We start from the raw sequence: 15,255 nt of genomic DNA, 5'->3' as shown, positions 1-15,255 counted from the left end.
CCATTTTATCACGAGGGTCTCGCGTCCTTTTTCTTTTCGTTCACCACCATGTTGACCACGTGACTTAAGGAATTGGCAGAGGCTGAGTGTACCCGGCCGCAATTTTTTTGTTGATCACCATCATTTTATTATGAAGGTCATGCGACCTTTTTCATTTCGTTCAGCGCCATATTGTTAGGCTGAGTCTACCCGGTTGCCATTTGGTTTTTATGTCGTCACCATTTTTATTATGAGGGTCTCGCTTTGCCTACGTCTGCTAGTATGAAGGTCCAGCGAAGGGGTTTCTTAAAACCTAGGTCCACATCTCTGGTTGCTTCGCCGTAAGTGGCTATCGAGGAATTGTTAGCCGCTACAAGTGTGAAGTCTGATAGGTTCCTGCGCCGTCCCTTAGGGACTGGTAGCAGTGAAATTGAAGCTCCTGTGTCTATCAGGAAAGGCTGGCCTGTTATTCGATCTTTGACGAAAAGGCGGCGGTGTGGGGTGCGGAGTGAAAGTTTCCGCCACAACTTTCACTGGTTGGAGTTTAAATTCTGCTCAGGGCTCTTTGCTTCCCATTTACAAGGTTTCCTGCACTTAAAAGACTTTTCTTGAAAGCGTCGATGGTAGAAGCAAATAACGCTTGGATGGGATTTGGATCTAGCGCGTGTGCCATTCCGTCCTCGGCTTAGGCTTCGTCCACGCTCTTTTGATCCTAAGATACCAAGTATTCTGTCTATATCTTGCCGGAGATCCCTTAGGTCATCTGTATATTCACGCGATGGCTTATCCACAGTCTGTCTCGAAGTGGCTGGTCGAGTGATGGTGTAGGCTTCAGTTGGCGCTGATACTTCATGGATTTTGTCTGCTATAGCAGCTAGTTTCTCCACATCTGTGTGTTCTGTGGCGGCCAATATTGGTTGGAACCTAGTGGGTAGGTTTTTCAGCCATAATGTTCTGATAAACTCTGCGTTCACGCAATCTCCAGCTAGTTGCTGCATCCTTCGAAGTAACTGTGACGGGGTTTGGTCTCCCGGCGGGATGTCTTCTAAAAGTTTCTTTATCCTCAGGTTTTCTAATTCTCCGTAGGTCTGTAGAAGCCTAGCCTTCAAATTTTCATAGGTCTGCTTTAGAGGGTCCGTAATAAGGTCTTGCACTTGTATTAATACGTCCTGATCGATATTCGGGATCAGAAGTTGGAATTTCAAGGTGCTCGAAGTGACCTTCGAAGTCGAGAATACGGCCTCGCAGGTGGCGAACCATAGCACGGGGTTGTTCCTCCAGAACAATTTTTTTCTATTCATTTCTTGATATACTTTACTTATATTTTGCCTCTTTATCAACTATTATTGTTACATATATTTTCTTCCTCTCAATTTTCGTTTTCTTTTCATATTTCAATTTTTAAATTATTAATAACTAATATTTTCATACTTCTTTGCATTATATAACTTCATTTTTATTTAATTCCCTTAATTATACTATTTTACCAACTTTTTCAATTACCTATGTATACATTTTATTTCCCGCTTCTCTCATCACTTCATTTTATTAATTCTATTTTGTAAAATTATTCATTTCATGTGTAAAATTATTCTGTTTATACTTTCTTTTTTTATTTTTTTACTTTTCTATACTTACTGTGGTTGTTATCTTGTTCTATTTTCAGCCCTGAAGAAGGCTAGAAACTATCGCACGCTCGTCGAAACGTTGGCACAATAAAACAGGTTAATCCAACTCATTTGTCTTTATCATTGACCGCACCCCCAACCATCTTCTCCTCGTTCAATGAGATATGGTCGATGAATACCCTATCCCGATTTGAAGATATTCTCGATAGATTAGGCGGTGCGAAGATTTTTAGCACATTGGATCTAAAGGAGGGATACCACCAAATTAAAATGCACCCCAGGGATCAATACAAAACTACATTTACTTTTGAAAGAGGCTACTATGAATTCACCAGAATGCTATTTGGTCTGAAAAACGTTCGTGTTAAATTCCAGAGACTTATGGACGAATTCTTACGGGGATTGGACGAAGCAGTCTGTCAGATGTATATGGACGACCTACTAGTGTTCAGCAAATCAGAAAGTGACCATGGGAAACACTTGAAGAGCGTGTTTCAGAGAATGAGGGAGTTCAGCCGCAAGCTTTCCCGAGGAACGTCAGCACTAGGGCAAGAGCAGACCAATTTTTGGGGGCATACCATCTCCCGGCAAGGTGTGAGACCGGACGTCCAGAAGGTGTCGGAGCTACAAAAAATGGAGGTACCAACAGACGTGAAGGGGATTCGGCGATTACTAGGAGCATTAAATTACTACCAAAGGTTTGTTCCGCATATGACAGAGTACCTTGTGCCCCTCAATAATTTGTTAAAAAAAGGATGCAAGATAGTAGTGACACCAAAAACAACATCCGGAAAGCATTGAGCAGCTTCAGCGGGAACCAGTTCTTGCATTCCACGGCTTCGAGAAACAGTTTACACTCACAACAGATGGAAGTGAGTATGCTCTAGTAGCGGTGTTGGCACAGGAAACTGAAAAGGGACAGCTTCCTGTAGCCTATGCCAGTCGGCGCCTCACCGAAGCGGAAGCCAGATACAGTGCCTTAGAACGGGAACTTCTAGGAATCGTGTGTTTGGAAAGTGTTTTAGGGTCCAGACTGATTTATTGACCGTTGCAGTGGGTAGGAAAATTGAAAGAGTCGTCCGCGCGTATCACCAGATGGGAGGAGATCCTCAACCAGTATAATATGGACTTCACATAAAAGCCTGGTAAAGACAGTACTGTTGCTGACTGGTTCTCAAGGGCAATAATGGTTAATGTGATCGAGGATAATCAGGGAGAACCATCTGGACAGGCTAGACAGTTCTTGAGAGAGTAGTCCCGGAAGAAGAACAACAACCAGGCACAGAAGAATCAGTAAACAGAGGAGAGACATCTGAAGATGAATACTCAACTGTGGAAAGACCAACCGAAATGGAAGAAATTGATTAAATCATTAATGATAAACGTCAGCAAATAATATTGTGACTATATGGTCCAGGCCAGTCTCAAGGAGAACCAAATCTGCAGAGCACTAAAGGATGCATCAAACCCATCATCTATACGTAGGAAATTACGTGGTGTGGGACAAAATTCGGCGTCTTTGGTTGACGGAACAGATTGGGTTCGCCGGTTGTTTATACGCTGTACGATGATGGTAGAAACTCTCCGTGACGCGGAACGCCAAAAGGAGGTGATCCTCGCATATCACTAGGGAAAGACCACCCATAGAGGGCTGAACGAAACGCTACAGGCGTTGCGCTGTCGATACTTCTGGTGGTTTATTTTAAGAGACCATCGGTAGTTGTGACGTTTGCCTGACAACCACCTCAAGCGATCCAGGAGCACCACTTAGTGATCTTCAATCGGATTCGTTTACGTGAAAGGGATTCAGGGATACAAGTGGGTCACAGAAATAGACGTATTTAGGAAACTACCTATGGCGTACCCAGTGAAAGAGAGGTCAGCAGAAGCGGTGTTAAGAGCTCTTCGCACGAGGTTCCAGTTTTACGGCGTACCGGATAAAATCTTGTCAGAAAGTGGAAGATAGTTTGACAACGCACGTCTTGATTGTTGATTGTTGGTAGGCATGAGCTGCTGCGTTTGCGAGCGGTGTCTAGGTGTTTACCAAATTTTCGTGAGACGTCTTTGCTAGTGCTATCTCCTTAATATCGCTTGGGCCTGTCCTTCCTTGAGTGCAGAATCCGCAACACAGGTCCCTGATTGAGGTTTAACTACGCTGGGTTTTGTTGTCTCCTATTATTTTGTTCTACTGGTTGTCCTTGTGTCTCTTCTCTTTCCGTCCCTGAAGATTCTCCTGCCATCTCTTTCGTTATTGTTTGCTATTTCTCTAGTTATCTATTGTTCCTCGTTTAGTAAGTCCTTTCTGTGTCGGGCCTTTTTATGACGGACTTATCACGTCAGGCCTCTTTGTGACGACTTGAGATCATGTCGGGCTTCTCTTCGACAGCTTGGATGAATGTTACGTAAAATTGTTTTTAAGTAGTACAAAATTCATATTTAATTTTCTCGTACTTATGAGATATCATAGCTTAAAAGACATGATTTATTATTATTTATAATTTAATTTTTTTATTATTCTTTTATTTACCCCTTTTTGACGGACAACATATCCTTTTCGTGAGTGTCCGTTATTCAGAGGTTTTACTGTTTGTTAGGGTCCGAGGTATCACAGGATATGTTTTTTATTTTACTCAGCTCGAAATTACTCTTTTACTGTAATCCTTTCACATTATTTAATATTCTCCTATGTATTCTATTACATTTGAACCTAATCTAGAATGGGTATCTGGTATTCTGGGAGAAATCCCAAACAACCATTTCTTTTTTGGTACTGGACCGTCGATAAATTATTTAGTATTTTGTTTCATACCACCCCCTGTGTTTGATCGTATTTTTTTGCTGCCTATTTCCGACGAGGATATTGTTCTTGGCCTCGATTGTAGAAAACAGGAATTCCTAGCCAAGAAAAATACTATTTTTTCGGAAATAGACGATCCATGAGTAGGCGACCGGTACTAACTTATCACAGAATCGTCCCATTGTGTTATTAATATCATCTATAACAGAAGTTATCAAATTGTTCATTTCGACATAACAGTAAAAATAATTAATTCAATCGTTATAAAATACCTTTCAAGTAAAATCAGAGGGATAATCTTTTTTAATAATTTATAAAGCACAATAATTAATATTCAAAAGTATTTTGGCTAGAATTTCTGTATTTTTTATTTAAAATTTATTTAGGACTACTTTACTTACAGATAGAGTTGTCCTATAATCTATTTTAAGAGAATAATTTAATATTAAATAAGTTAATTTAATAAACTTCATTAAAAACAAATTATAATAATCTATGTAAAATAAATATAATTTCATTACAAATTAACACTACTTATTTAATCCATAAATATAATAATAATTCCTTCGATTTCAACAAAACGTCTATACTTGCTACAGTCCATAACTATGACAAAAGGCTCATCTCTGAAAGCCTCTATATCCAATTAGAACCTTCTTCCGTCAATTTAAAAACCGACAAGAACAACTTATCATTAACATATTCCCAAATAGTTAATTTATTAAAAAAGTAATTTTCACATTTTTATTTTTTTTTCAAATCTTATTTTATTATTATTATTAATTTTTTTTTTAATTCATTTTATTTTTTCCGCCAACTTTTTAACGTATTATTTCACTTTTAAAATTTTTCTTACACATTTGTCGTCCCCCTCTTATATACGTTTCCTCTTTTTAACTGCTGTTAAATACCCATGACACTGTCATCTTCCGGTACTTCATTATTCGGTAATTCGCTGGTTCCTATATAGTTTTAACTCTTCCAATAACCATTTGTCGTCACCCTCTTCCACGCTTTCTTCCTCTAAATATTTTCTACTTTTTTTTTTTACCCTCTCGTAACGTTTCCTCTTAAAAAACACTTAGTCATTCTTGTAACGGCTTTTTTAATTCAGATTTTGGCCGTCATTGGCGCAGTATCCATAAGGCGTTTGATTTTCCAGCTAACAGGTTCGTTTTATTCTTTTTTTTTTCTTTCTCCTTTCTTTATTTTACCACCCCTTCTTTTCTCCACTTTTCTCCATTTTCCTTACCCACGTTACGTTACGTATTTCCTTAACCAAGTTACGTTCACTATATATTATTGGTGTTTTAAAAAAAAAAAAATTTTTCTCTTCATTTCTTATGGTCTACTTTACTTATATTTTGCCTCTTTATCAATTATTATTGTTACATATATTTTCTTCCTCTCAATTTTCTTTTTCTTTCCATATTTCAATTTTTAAATTATTAATAACTAATATGTTCATACTTCTTTGCATTATATAACTTAATAGAACTTTATTTAAAGTAGATTAAATTCTCTAAAATATGAGAATAGTTTAATAGAGAATCAAATAGCTCCTGAGAAATACTATTTCATAAATTTAATGGTTTTTCTTAACATTGAGAAATCAACATTTAGTGAATTTGTTTTGGTAAATTTTATGGAAACTACTCCTCTTACAGAAAAAATAAATATAAACTACTTTAATTTGACTTTCTTTAATTTGAGTGTTAAAAGACATCTGTGTGTTGAATGGTTCCTCAGATATAGTTTTTCGTAAATCAAAGGTTGTTTTAAAACATCGTGAAACAAACATGGTATACCAAACGATAAATTCATATTTGGAGAATTTATTTTAGCAAATATCATGAAAACTACTTCTATGAAGATAAACGTCATAAACTACTTTATAGGTACAATATACTAGCTTTAATTCAACAGCTAACAGATATCCGTACATCTAATGGTTCCTGAGATATAATTTTTCATAAACCAAAAGTTTTGTCGGAACTACTAGAAAATTTATTTTCTCAACATCTTGAGAATTTATTTTAGGAAATATCATGGAAACTATTATTACTCCTAGGAAGGTAAATGTAATATACTAATTTATACTACATTAAACTAGCTTTAATCTGAGTGCTATCAGGCATCTGTACTTTTTAAGTATAAATAAAGTCACCAACTACTAATTTTTCGTTATAAAATGTTACACTTTAAAAAATTGTTCCTCAGGAACTAATGAACATAAAAAGCTCTTTTAGGGCTCATATTTTAGCAAATTTACTGTACTTTAAATGATGTTCTATTACCTTGTTTAATAAAGTCGGTAGTTTTAAAGATATGGAACTTGCAATGAGCAAAAATTCTAGGTTTTTCTGGAATAAAATAAACTAAAGAAAACACGCATCTTTAATACTTCATTATTATTTTTAATGACATTTATTGTACCCCTTGTATAATCTAAGAAAAAACTGAACTATTTTCTGAAATAAAATGATGCACTTTTGTTTTTTATATTTAACAAATCTCATAAAATGAATTTTGTAACTTTGGAACAGCCACTATTTTTATAGGCAGCATGACCTTTACAACACAGTAATAACGAGTAACTATTTATGTATCTATTTACCAAGTATAAATGCTTTAAAATGATTAAATCCAACATGTTTAGGGAAAGGGACCAGCATAACATATTTGGTGAAATAATAATTGACAAAGTTCTGCATTCTTGAATATCAATGTCTAACATGCGAGATGAAAACATATACAAATTTAATATCTATATGGTTAATGGAATCTTATTGTTTTCAAGTATCATCTAAAAACTGAATAAATATATACCAAGATATGAAGTTTAACAGAAACATAACAATAAATCATCAGTTCGTATTAAGAATCAAAATCTGTCAAATTCTTCAATAAAAAAAAAAAAAAAAATAGAAATTATAAAGCGTTATAATTCATTTAAATCACGGTATTATTACACTAATGATTATTTGTAATTTGTAAAGATTTTTAGTTAAAAAATTACCTAAGGTGATCATAATTATTTAACTATTCACAAATATAAACCTATAATACTGATTTTGAAAATTGATGTTCAAGAGATAATAAGTATGGTTATATTGGAGTAGTAAATACAAAACTAAATACTATTAGTACTATACATTACTGAATGATATGTTGTTTAAAAATAGTTGTAAATATACTACTGAAATTCTAGAAGCTGGTAGAAACTGGATAATTTTAAAAAGTTGGTACATAGAGAAGGAAATAAATTACTTGAAACATAGAACAAAAATTATTTTTAAGAGTAATTCATGAACAAATAATAAATCCCTAATTTAGAACAATAGATAAATGGATTTCTTAATAAAATTAACATAAGACATGCATTCTATTTTACTAGAAACACAAGTACTATCCATTAAAATAGCTATATAAAAGTGGTACATTTTTAATTATGAAAATATTTGATTAGTATTCAAGTTAACAAATATCTATTTTAATTATAGTGAAATATAAATTACAAATAAGAGAAAAAAATTCAAGAGATTACATATATAATATATGTAACAATGGTCAATAACCAAAATTAATCAACATTAATAAAAATGTATATCACAGCCATCAAAAGCAATTATTTAGATAGAAACTCACATCTGATATTCTACTTTTTAATGCAATTTTAAAATCAAATTTCTTCTCTAATTGGTAAAACCAATAAAACTTTAAAATGAAGTAAAGCCTAGGAAATAACATTTTATAACAATAAAATATCATAAGTATCTAACTTTATTGTCTATTATTAATTCATATTCATATTAAGTTAACAGAAACATTATAAAAGAATTTCCAATTGAAAACTAATACTACAAAAGAAATAAAATTTACCCTAGTTAAGTAATCAAATAAAAAATATTCATTAGTGAGTATCCTAATTGATAGAAGTTTTTGATTGAAATAGATTAAAAATATAATTAACAACTATTGGACTCATGTATATATTATTATCAGACAAAATAAGTAAGCGTGTGAAAAATAAAATTTATATGTTAAATCAAACTGCTAATTTAATGATTTTCTTGAGTATCTATTTAGCAATGATTGGTATTATATAGAATAAAAATGGGTAAAAATATTATCAAGTTTCAAAAGAAATAATGTACCAACAGTGGGTGTTATATAGAAACATTATTGAAATTTTCTCTCTGTATTTAACAGTTTATGCATCAATAATTTATTTTAAACAAAATTTAGAGCTCAAGGCATTTTTAAATTAATACAATAGTTTGTGATCAAGAAATGCTGAAAAGCTGAAAATTGATTTCTTTGTTGTTGAGAGTTTAATATGTATTATAACAATATATTAATAACCTCACAACCTCAATATTTATGAAATTAGGTCTATATAATAGAAAACTTATTTTTTCCCCACTTGTCCCATGACAATTTACAGGCAGCTATCCTGAAATCCCACACCAATGATTATGGTCCTGACAATATTCCAGTAAAACTAATAAAATCCAGTCTCCCAGTCTTTATTTCTATCCTTTACTATACTTACAACTTTCACTACAATTATCATAATTACTTCCTTGCAAAACTCCATATTCCCTTCCTCCTTGAAAACCATTCTTGTTCGCCCTTTTAATAAAATTACAATCCTTCCACACTACATGACTTCCCTCCTATTTCTCTTCTCTCTTATTTGTCAAAGCTGTTGAATCACCTAGTACAAAAGCAATTTTCAGACTTCCTAGAAGAACATTGCCCCATTATTCCTTTCCAATCTGGCTTCTGACCTGATTGCAATCCACTCTCCTTAAAATAACCCAAGATCTCCAGACCTCTTTTGAAAACCAAGAACTAACTATCCCCATCCTACTTGATTTATCAAAATGATTTGATACAATAGACCACTATATCCTTCTAGACAAACTACAAAATCTTCCCATTTCAAATAATGCTATGTGCTAGTTCATATCCTTTCTTCCAGATCGAAAATGGTATGTAGTCGTCCCAGGCCAAATTCCTTCCAAGACACTCTCTTGGGGTGTTTCTCAGGACACTCAACCCTCTCTCCTCTCCTGTTTTCTGTTTATATTAATCATCTTCCTCTACACATCCATCACACTCAATCCAATCAGATCAATCCATATTTATGCAGACGATTTTCAAATATACTTGTTCTTCCCGCCTTCTGACCTATTACCAACAATAACAAAACTTCGAGAAGACCTAGACCTCATTATTCACTGAGCATTGGCCAATAAGCTAATGTTGAATGTGGAGAAAACAAAGGCAATTGTAATAAGTTCCAATCACCTCCTATAAACCCCCCCCCTATTCCAACCCTGTTCCTAAATAATAATTCCTTTAAGTTCTATCAAACCATCTAAAAAACTCGGAATCACCTTTTATAAAACCCTTTTCTAGAAAAACCAAGTCTCCGACATCTCTCATCGTACTTGTTTCACCTTAAAGTGATAAATGTCATCTTACCTAAATGTTATCTTACCTTTGCCACCTATTTGCATTTGAAACCCATAGATTTCTAGTTACTTCCTTAATATTCTCCACTTTGTCCACAGTTGCATAGTATATGTGGGTGTCACTGGGAATCTTGAGGCAAAACTAAAACGATTAATAAATTACCTTGTACAATTCATCTTCAGAATTCCCCAGGAACACCTTCATTTCTCAATTTTATGAGAAGCTGAAGTGGCTTTACCCTTCCTACCAACGTAAGTATATCCTGGCATCCTTCCTCTACCAACTTATCGAATTCCACATCATACATCTTAGATCTCCTTAATTTCAAATCCTCAGGTTATTTCCGCAATACCTATTTCCGGTCTTCATACATATATTCAACAATCCACATAACTCCAGCTTTTGACAGATCCTCTTTCCTATGGAATTCCATTCCTACTTCCATCCGTCACTCCAGTACCCTTCCCACCTTCAAATCCCGCTTATTCTATCATTTCCTAGCCACTCAGTTTCAATTGAATTAAAATACTACTCTCCTAAATATTTTCTCTCTAAGTTATTTATATGATAAGTTTATTTTTTGTTTTCTGTTTAAAGACTTAGAAGTTATTTTATTATGATTTTTATTTTGTTTTTCTATGTATTCATTATTTTGTACTTTTATTTGATGTTCTAAGCCTACTTGCTATTTTTCATATTGTTATTCTAAGGGGACATATCCCTGAATAAATAATTAAATTATTATTATTATTATTCGTTAATTCTCTTTGCAATCTTGGATTCAGAACTGAGGTCGGAAACATGGTTCAACCACCTACAAATATAAATTTAATCAAACATTTGAAACCTTCCATAGAACTCTTGATATATCTAAGAGAACCACTTCTTGAGCCTCTCTTAGCACATGAAGTGGTAATTCCATTCCATCCGTTCCTTCCTCCATTGACTTTGGGTTATTATTATTATAATCTGTGGATGTGGGTTACTTAGACCCACACTTAATTTATCATCTGTAAATCATTATAGTAATCTCTATTTATACAATATTTCTAGTAATCTCTATTTATACAATATTTCTAGTAATGAAATATCATAGTAAATATTTCATGGGGGAAAGTATCAAGAGGATTCTAAAATAAAATGCATATTAAAAACTTGGAATTACTCTTATTTAAATAATACTTGTGCTTTCAGAAACTAAATTATTGAAATATTATTTTCAATTTTTCTAGAAATATTAATAATTTTTTTAAATATAAAAATGTTTTATTTTTATTTTTAAAATAACTTATAATGAACCTTCAGTATTATATTGACCAGTATTGCAAGACAAACATATAATAAGTGTGAACTAGAAAATTACTTTTATTATAGATCTAAACACTTTTGGACCAACCAATCCCCCATCAATAATATTTATGAAAAATTAAAAACTTAACCATCTATTGGATACAAATATATCAGTAAGAAAAACAATATTATTAGTGCAAAATAACAAAATTCAACAAGTTATAAGCACCACAACTCTCAGGATAAAGAGAACAATATTAATTTTTTTTTTTACACTTTTCATTACAATTTTTTGTAACTTACAAAATAAGAGAGCTATTTAAACTATTTAACACAATAGTTACTATAAAACTTACTATGAACTATATATTTTTCTTTCATAAATTATACAAAACTAAATATAAAACTTTAGTAACAAGAACATGACAACAAATATCTGGATTATATTTATCCTATTAATTGGTAATCAATAACTATACTAGGAATACAAGTCAATTTTAAAAGATTTAAAACAGATGATGTTGCTAGTCTTAAATCACACCACTCTACAACCTAAGTGAATTGATTGAATTGTTTCTTAGTAGAAACTAAGCTGGTGAATCATAGGTGAAATCGTTGATAGTTTACTAAGTGGTAAATTCCAGAGTATTGAAAGAAAAAGACAAGAAGACTCAAATGCTGAAATAAACGAATCACTGGTTCCTGGAAACAATAAAGCTCACAAATTACCAGTGATTTAATGTATCCTGAAGAAATACCTGAATCTATAACAGATGAAATAGTTATGTGCAAAAGTCAAGGACTCCTTATACTGGTTTAGAAATTTCAAAAGTGGTGATCTTGGCACAATGTACATGTAATCTGAGGAAAGGCCAGAAACGCTTGAAGATCCAGAATCGGAGACATTATTGAACAAAGATTTATGTCAAACATAGGAAGTAATCTTTAAGAGTAACTCAAAAAGCAATTACATTACACCTTTAAGTCATGGGAATGGGTCCAAGCGATAAAATTCAGACCCATATGAATTAAAGCCGAGAGACATTGAAAGGTAAATTTTCACCTAGGCAGTCAAAAACCACTTGGAAATACAAATGGGATATTCTACCCTACCTGACGTATTCTCCATATTGTACCTTCTGACTAATATTATTTTTTATCACTAACTCATGTAGTCTCAGCAGCACTTCTGTTTCTACAAGGAATAGAAAAAATGGGTCAGATGGTTCTTGAATTGGGTTCAAAGAACAGTCATTCTTTCAATGGGGAATTCATGCGCAGCCAGAAAGATTGGGAGTGGAGGCTAGTAGTATGGATAGTATAGCTATGGATAATATTTGAATAATTAATTGTAACCATTTTTACCCATTATTGCCACACTTTTTACAAAAAAAAAAAAATCCTTTTAACTCACTTGTACCTCCAATATATAAACTACCATTATGCAAGAACAGTTTTTCATTTTTCATATTCACACAATTAGATCCTAATAATGTAGCATAATATTCCAAAAAAATACTAAGCACCCACAGATTTTGATCATAGCAACATACCTATGAAATAAGTTTTATGAAGAACAATATTTCATAATAAAGATCTAACTTAAAACTTTAGATACTTTCTTTTTTATATTATACAATAAAATTCTGACATTTTTTTTTTATTGCTCATAAAAACAAGGGAAAATTTAAATAATACATATACAAAATTAAATCATCACTATCAATATGTAATGAAAGACTGCTTAATTAAATAAATAATTTATAACTAAATTTGTACTTTATTGTGATTATAAATACATGTACCTCTAGTTTAAAAATATTTTGTGTATGTAAATTTTAGAATCATACAGTAAAAGCATGGCTAATTGAACCATGGTAAAAAAAAATACACCTTATTAATCAAGCAATGTAATTGACCATTTCAATAGAAACAATGAAAGTTTAAATTAATTTGTATTAGGATTGCTTTATAGTTTCGTATTGATAAATGTCTTTCTTTAAAAGGTAGTTACACTTTCAATAATAGTTTTTGATGATTAAAATATGAAAATAATGAAAGTAAAAAATTGCATAATAAATAGGTTACAATATTCTATATACTATAGTAAGCGCATAATGATGTCTTTTGGTTTATTTTAAGAAAATAATTATTAAAGCTCCTTACAGCCAGCTCAAATTAAAACTAGAAGCTGCAAGAAGCCTTAGACAGTCTCATTCAGAAGACATTTTTTTTCCAGGTCGACATTTTGTAAAGGTCCCTCGACTGGTTTCCCCCTCATTGGTGGCTTCTAAAAAGATATATATATATATATATTTTAAAATAAGTAATATTCTTGTAATCATTTCAAAAATTTGTACTAAAACTATTACATAAAAGATAATAATTCATTTTAACAAACCCAGCTACTCTACAAACAAGCTTTTCATTTAAAATTTAAAAAAGCCTTCAGACACTAAACAACACCAGTGTTCTTTTTCACCTTCACAACTTTCAGCAACCATAATTTTTATTATATTTAATGAATGCAAAGAGGTTATGGAACCATTGTTGAATAGGGCAGAAGATAAGATTGTATTAAGGGGGACGCAATAAGAAAATAATTAATGGTAAGATCTGTGATAAAGTATAGAAGCATAACATAGTGGAAACTATACAGGGTGTTCTGCAAGTATTTAGAAATATTTAAAGAGGTTAAAGTAGACCTCAAAAAGCAATGAGAAAAGTTCACATACACAATGGTCCAATTCTCTATATGAAAGGAGAAAATTGATATTTTATGTTTTTTTTTTAAGCAAGTCACTTTTTGTTGAATAGGAAGCAATAACTAAAAACTATTAAAGGTAGGTAGGCAATTTTAAATTATAGCATAGTGAAACAAACAAAATTTCTTTAAAATCAAGTGGAATATGTCTTTGTTAAGACCATTTGGAGGTGGCTTTCAAGCAGTTAAATGATACAAAGTTGTGTTTAATATACATAAAATACTGAATTATGCAAAAATTTGTTTTCAACTTCCCATTGCACTACAGATTTTCCACTTTTAGAATATCTTATTTGTTTAATAAGCTTTAAGTCCATAATAATGAAACTGAGATTTGTAACAGAATAAACTGAGATTTGTTGACAGTTTAGTAAAACAATATTGTGATAATAATAATAAAATTTTCTAGTAATTTTAAGAATAATTGTTATTTCATTAATATTATATTAATTCTTTTAAGTCAATTTGTAAATTTCATTATTTTTTTAAAGAGAAAAATAGACTTAAAATACTTTATATTACTGGTGATAATAATTACTCCTAAAATGAACGGAAAGTTTTTTTTATAGAGTTTACTGCAAGACTATCATAATAATATGTTTGGTTTTTTTTTTTTTTTTACTGTAGAGAAAGGGGTTTTCTGGTATTCGGTCTAGAGTAGGAAGGCTGGTGAAGACTCCAAGAAGAGTTGGGCTTTCGCTTTGGACCGAGTAAGACATGAGAGAGGAGAGGCTCTGCATCAGGTATCCGTGTTAAGGTTTGGATAATGAAAAAATAAATAAAAACATTATCAGCATAAAGTCGTGTCTGTAGAGTGGTTCTTGAAATTTGGTTATGTCTGGCCCACAAATAATGATAATACTTGTGGATTTAATACAGTGCTATCTATAGGTTTGAAAAGCATATGTCGGTATAGGATAGAAATAGTATGTGCTCGCCATGAGACATACAGATAAGGTGAAATGGCCATCGAGGTTAGGAAACCACGTGCTCTAACAAGGTCGCCACTAACTGCAAATCTGGGTGATGTGGTCAGCTAGGTTAGGAAAAACACATGGCTTAAGTAGGTCACCAGAAGAGCTATTGGATATATTCAATGAGTGCCTGGATAAGGGGTACTTTCCAAACAAGTTGAGGATCGCAGACTTGAGATTGCTCTACAAAGGAGGTGGTAAGGATAAGGAAACGCCTAAATCCTATCGACCAATATGCCTCCTTTCAGTAGCTAGTAAGGTCCTGGAGCACATGATTGTCCAAAGCCTTAGACCAATCCTAAGTGCTGCAAGTCATCCACGGCAGTTCGGCTCGACCCG

At 32.5% G+C, this 15,255-nt stretch overlaps 2 protein-coding genes across 3 annotated transcripts in view; both read right to left on the bottom strand.

The window, feature by feature from the left end:
• Nucleotides 1-509: 509 nt before the first annotated feature.
• On the bottom strand, nt 510-1,280 carry LOC106680533 (uncharacterized). Its single transcript, XM_014420305.1, has one exon. It carries the CDS (start codon nt 1,278-1,280, stop codon nt 510-512), a length of 771 nt encoding a protein of 256 aa, XP_014275791.1.
• A 9,590-nt stretch (nt 1,281-10,870) lies between these two features.
• Nucleotides 10,871-15,255, bottom strand: part of Nf1 (neurofibromin 1) — a gene marked incomplete at its 5' end in the record, with an annotated part of 128,258 nt that continues 123,873 nt past the window's right edge. For both annotated transcript variants that reach the window (XM_067051513.1, XM_067051514.1), the window contains 1 exon segment: nt 10,871-13,468. In XM_067051513.1, the coding sequence (XP_066907614.1) occupies nt 13,392-13,468 (77 nt within the window).

Source organism: Halyomorpha halys, unplaced genomic scaffold, assembly GCF_000696795.3.
Source record: "Halyomorpha halys isolate HHAL.00 unplaced genomic scaffold, Hhal_1.1 Scaffold266.1, whole genome shotgun sequence".
Lineage (NCBI taxonomy): Eukaryota > Metazoa > Arthropoda > Insecta > Hemiptera > Pentatomidae > Halyomorpha > Halyomorpha halys.
The sequence above is the reverse complement of the archived record's forward strand: the minus strand, read 5'-3'. Positions and strand labels throughout refer to the sequence as shown.

What these genes read in the sequence shown, in the direction of transcription:
- LOC106680533 (XM_014420305.1), bottom strand. Translation starts at nt 1,280, where the DNA reads ATGAATAGAAAAAAATTGTTCTGGAGGAACAACCCCGTGCTATGGTTC.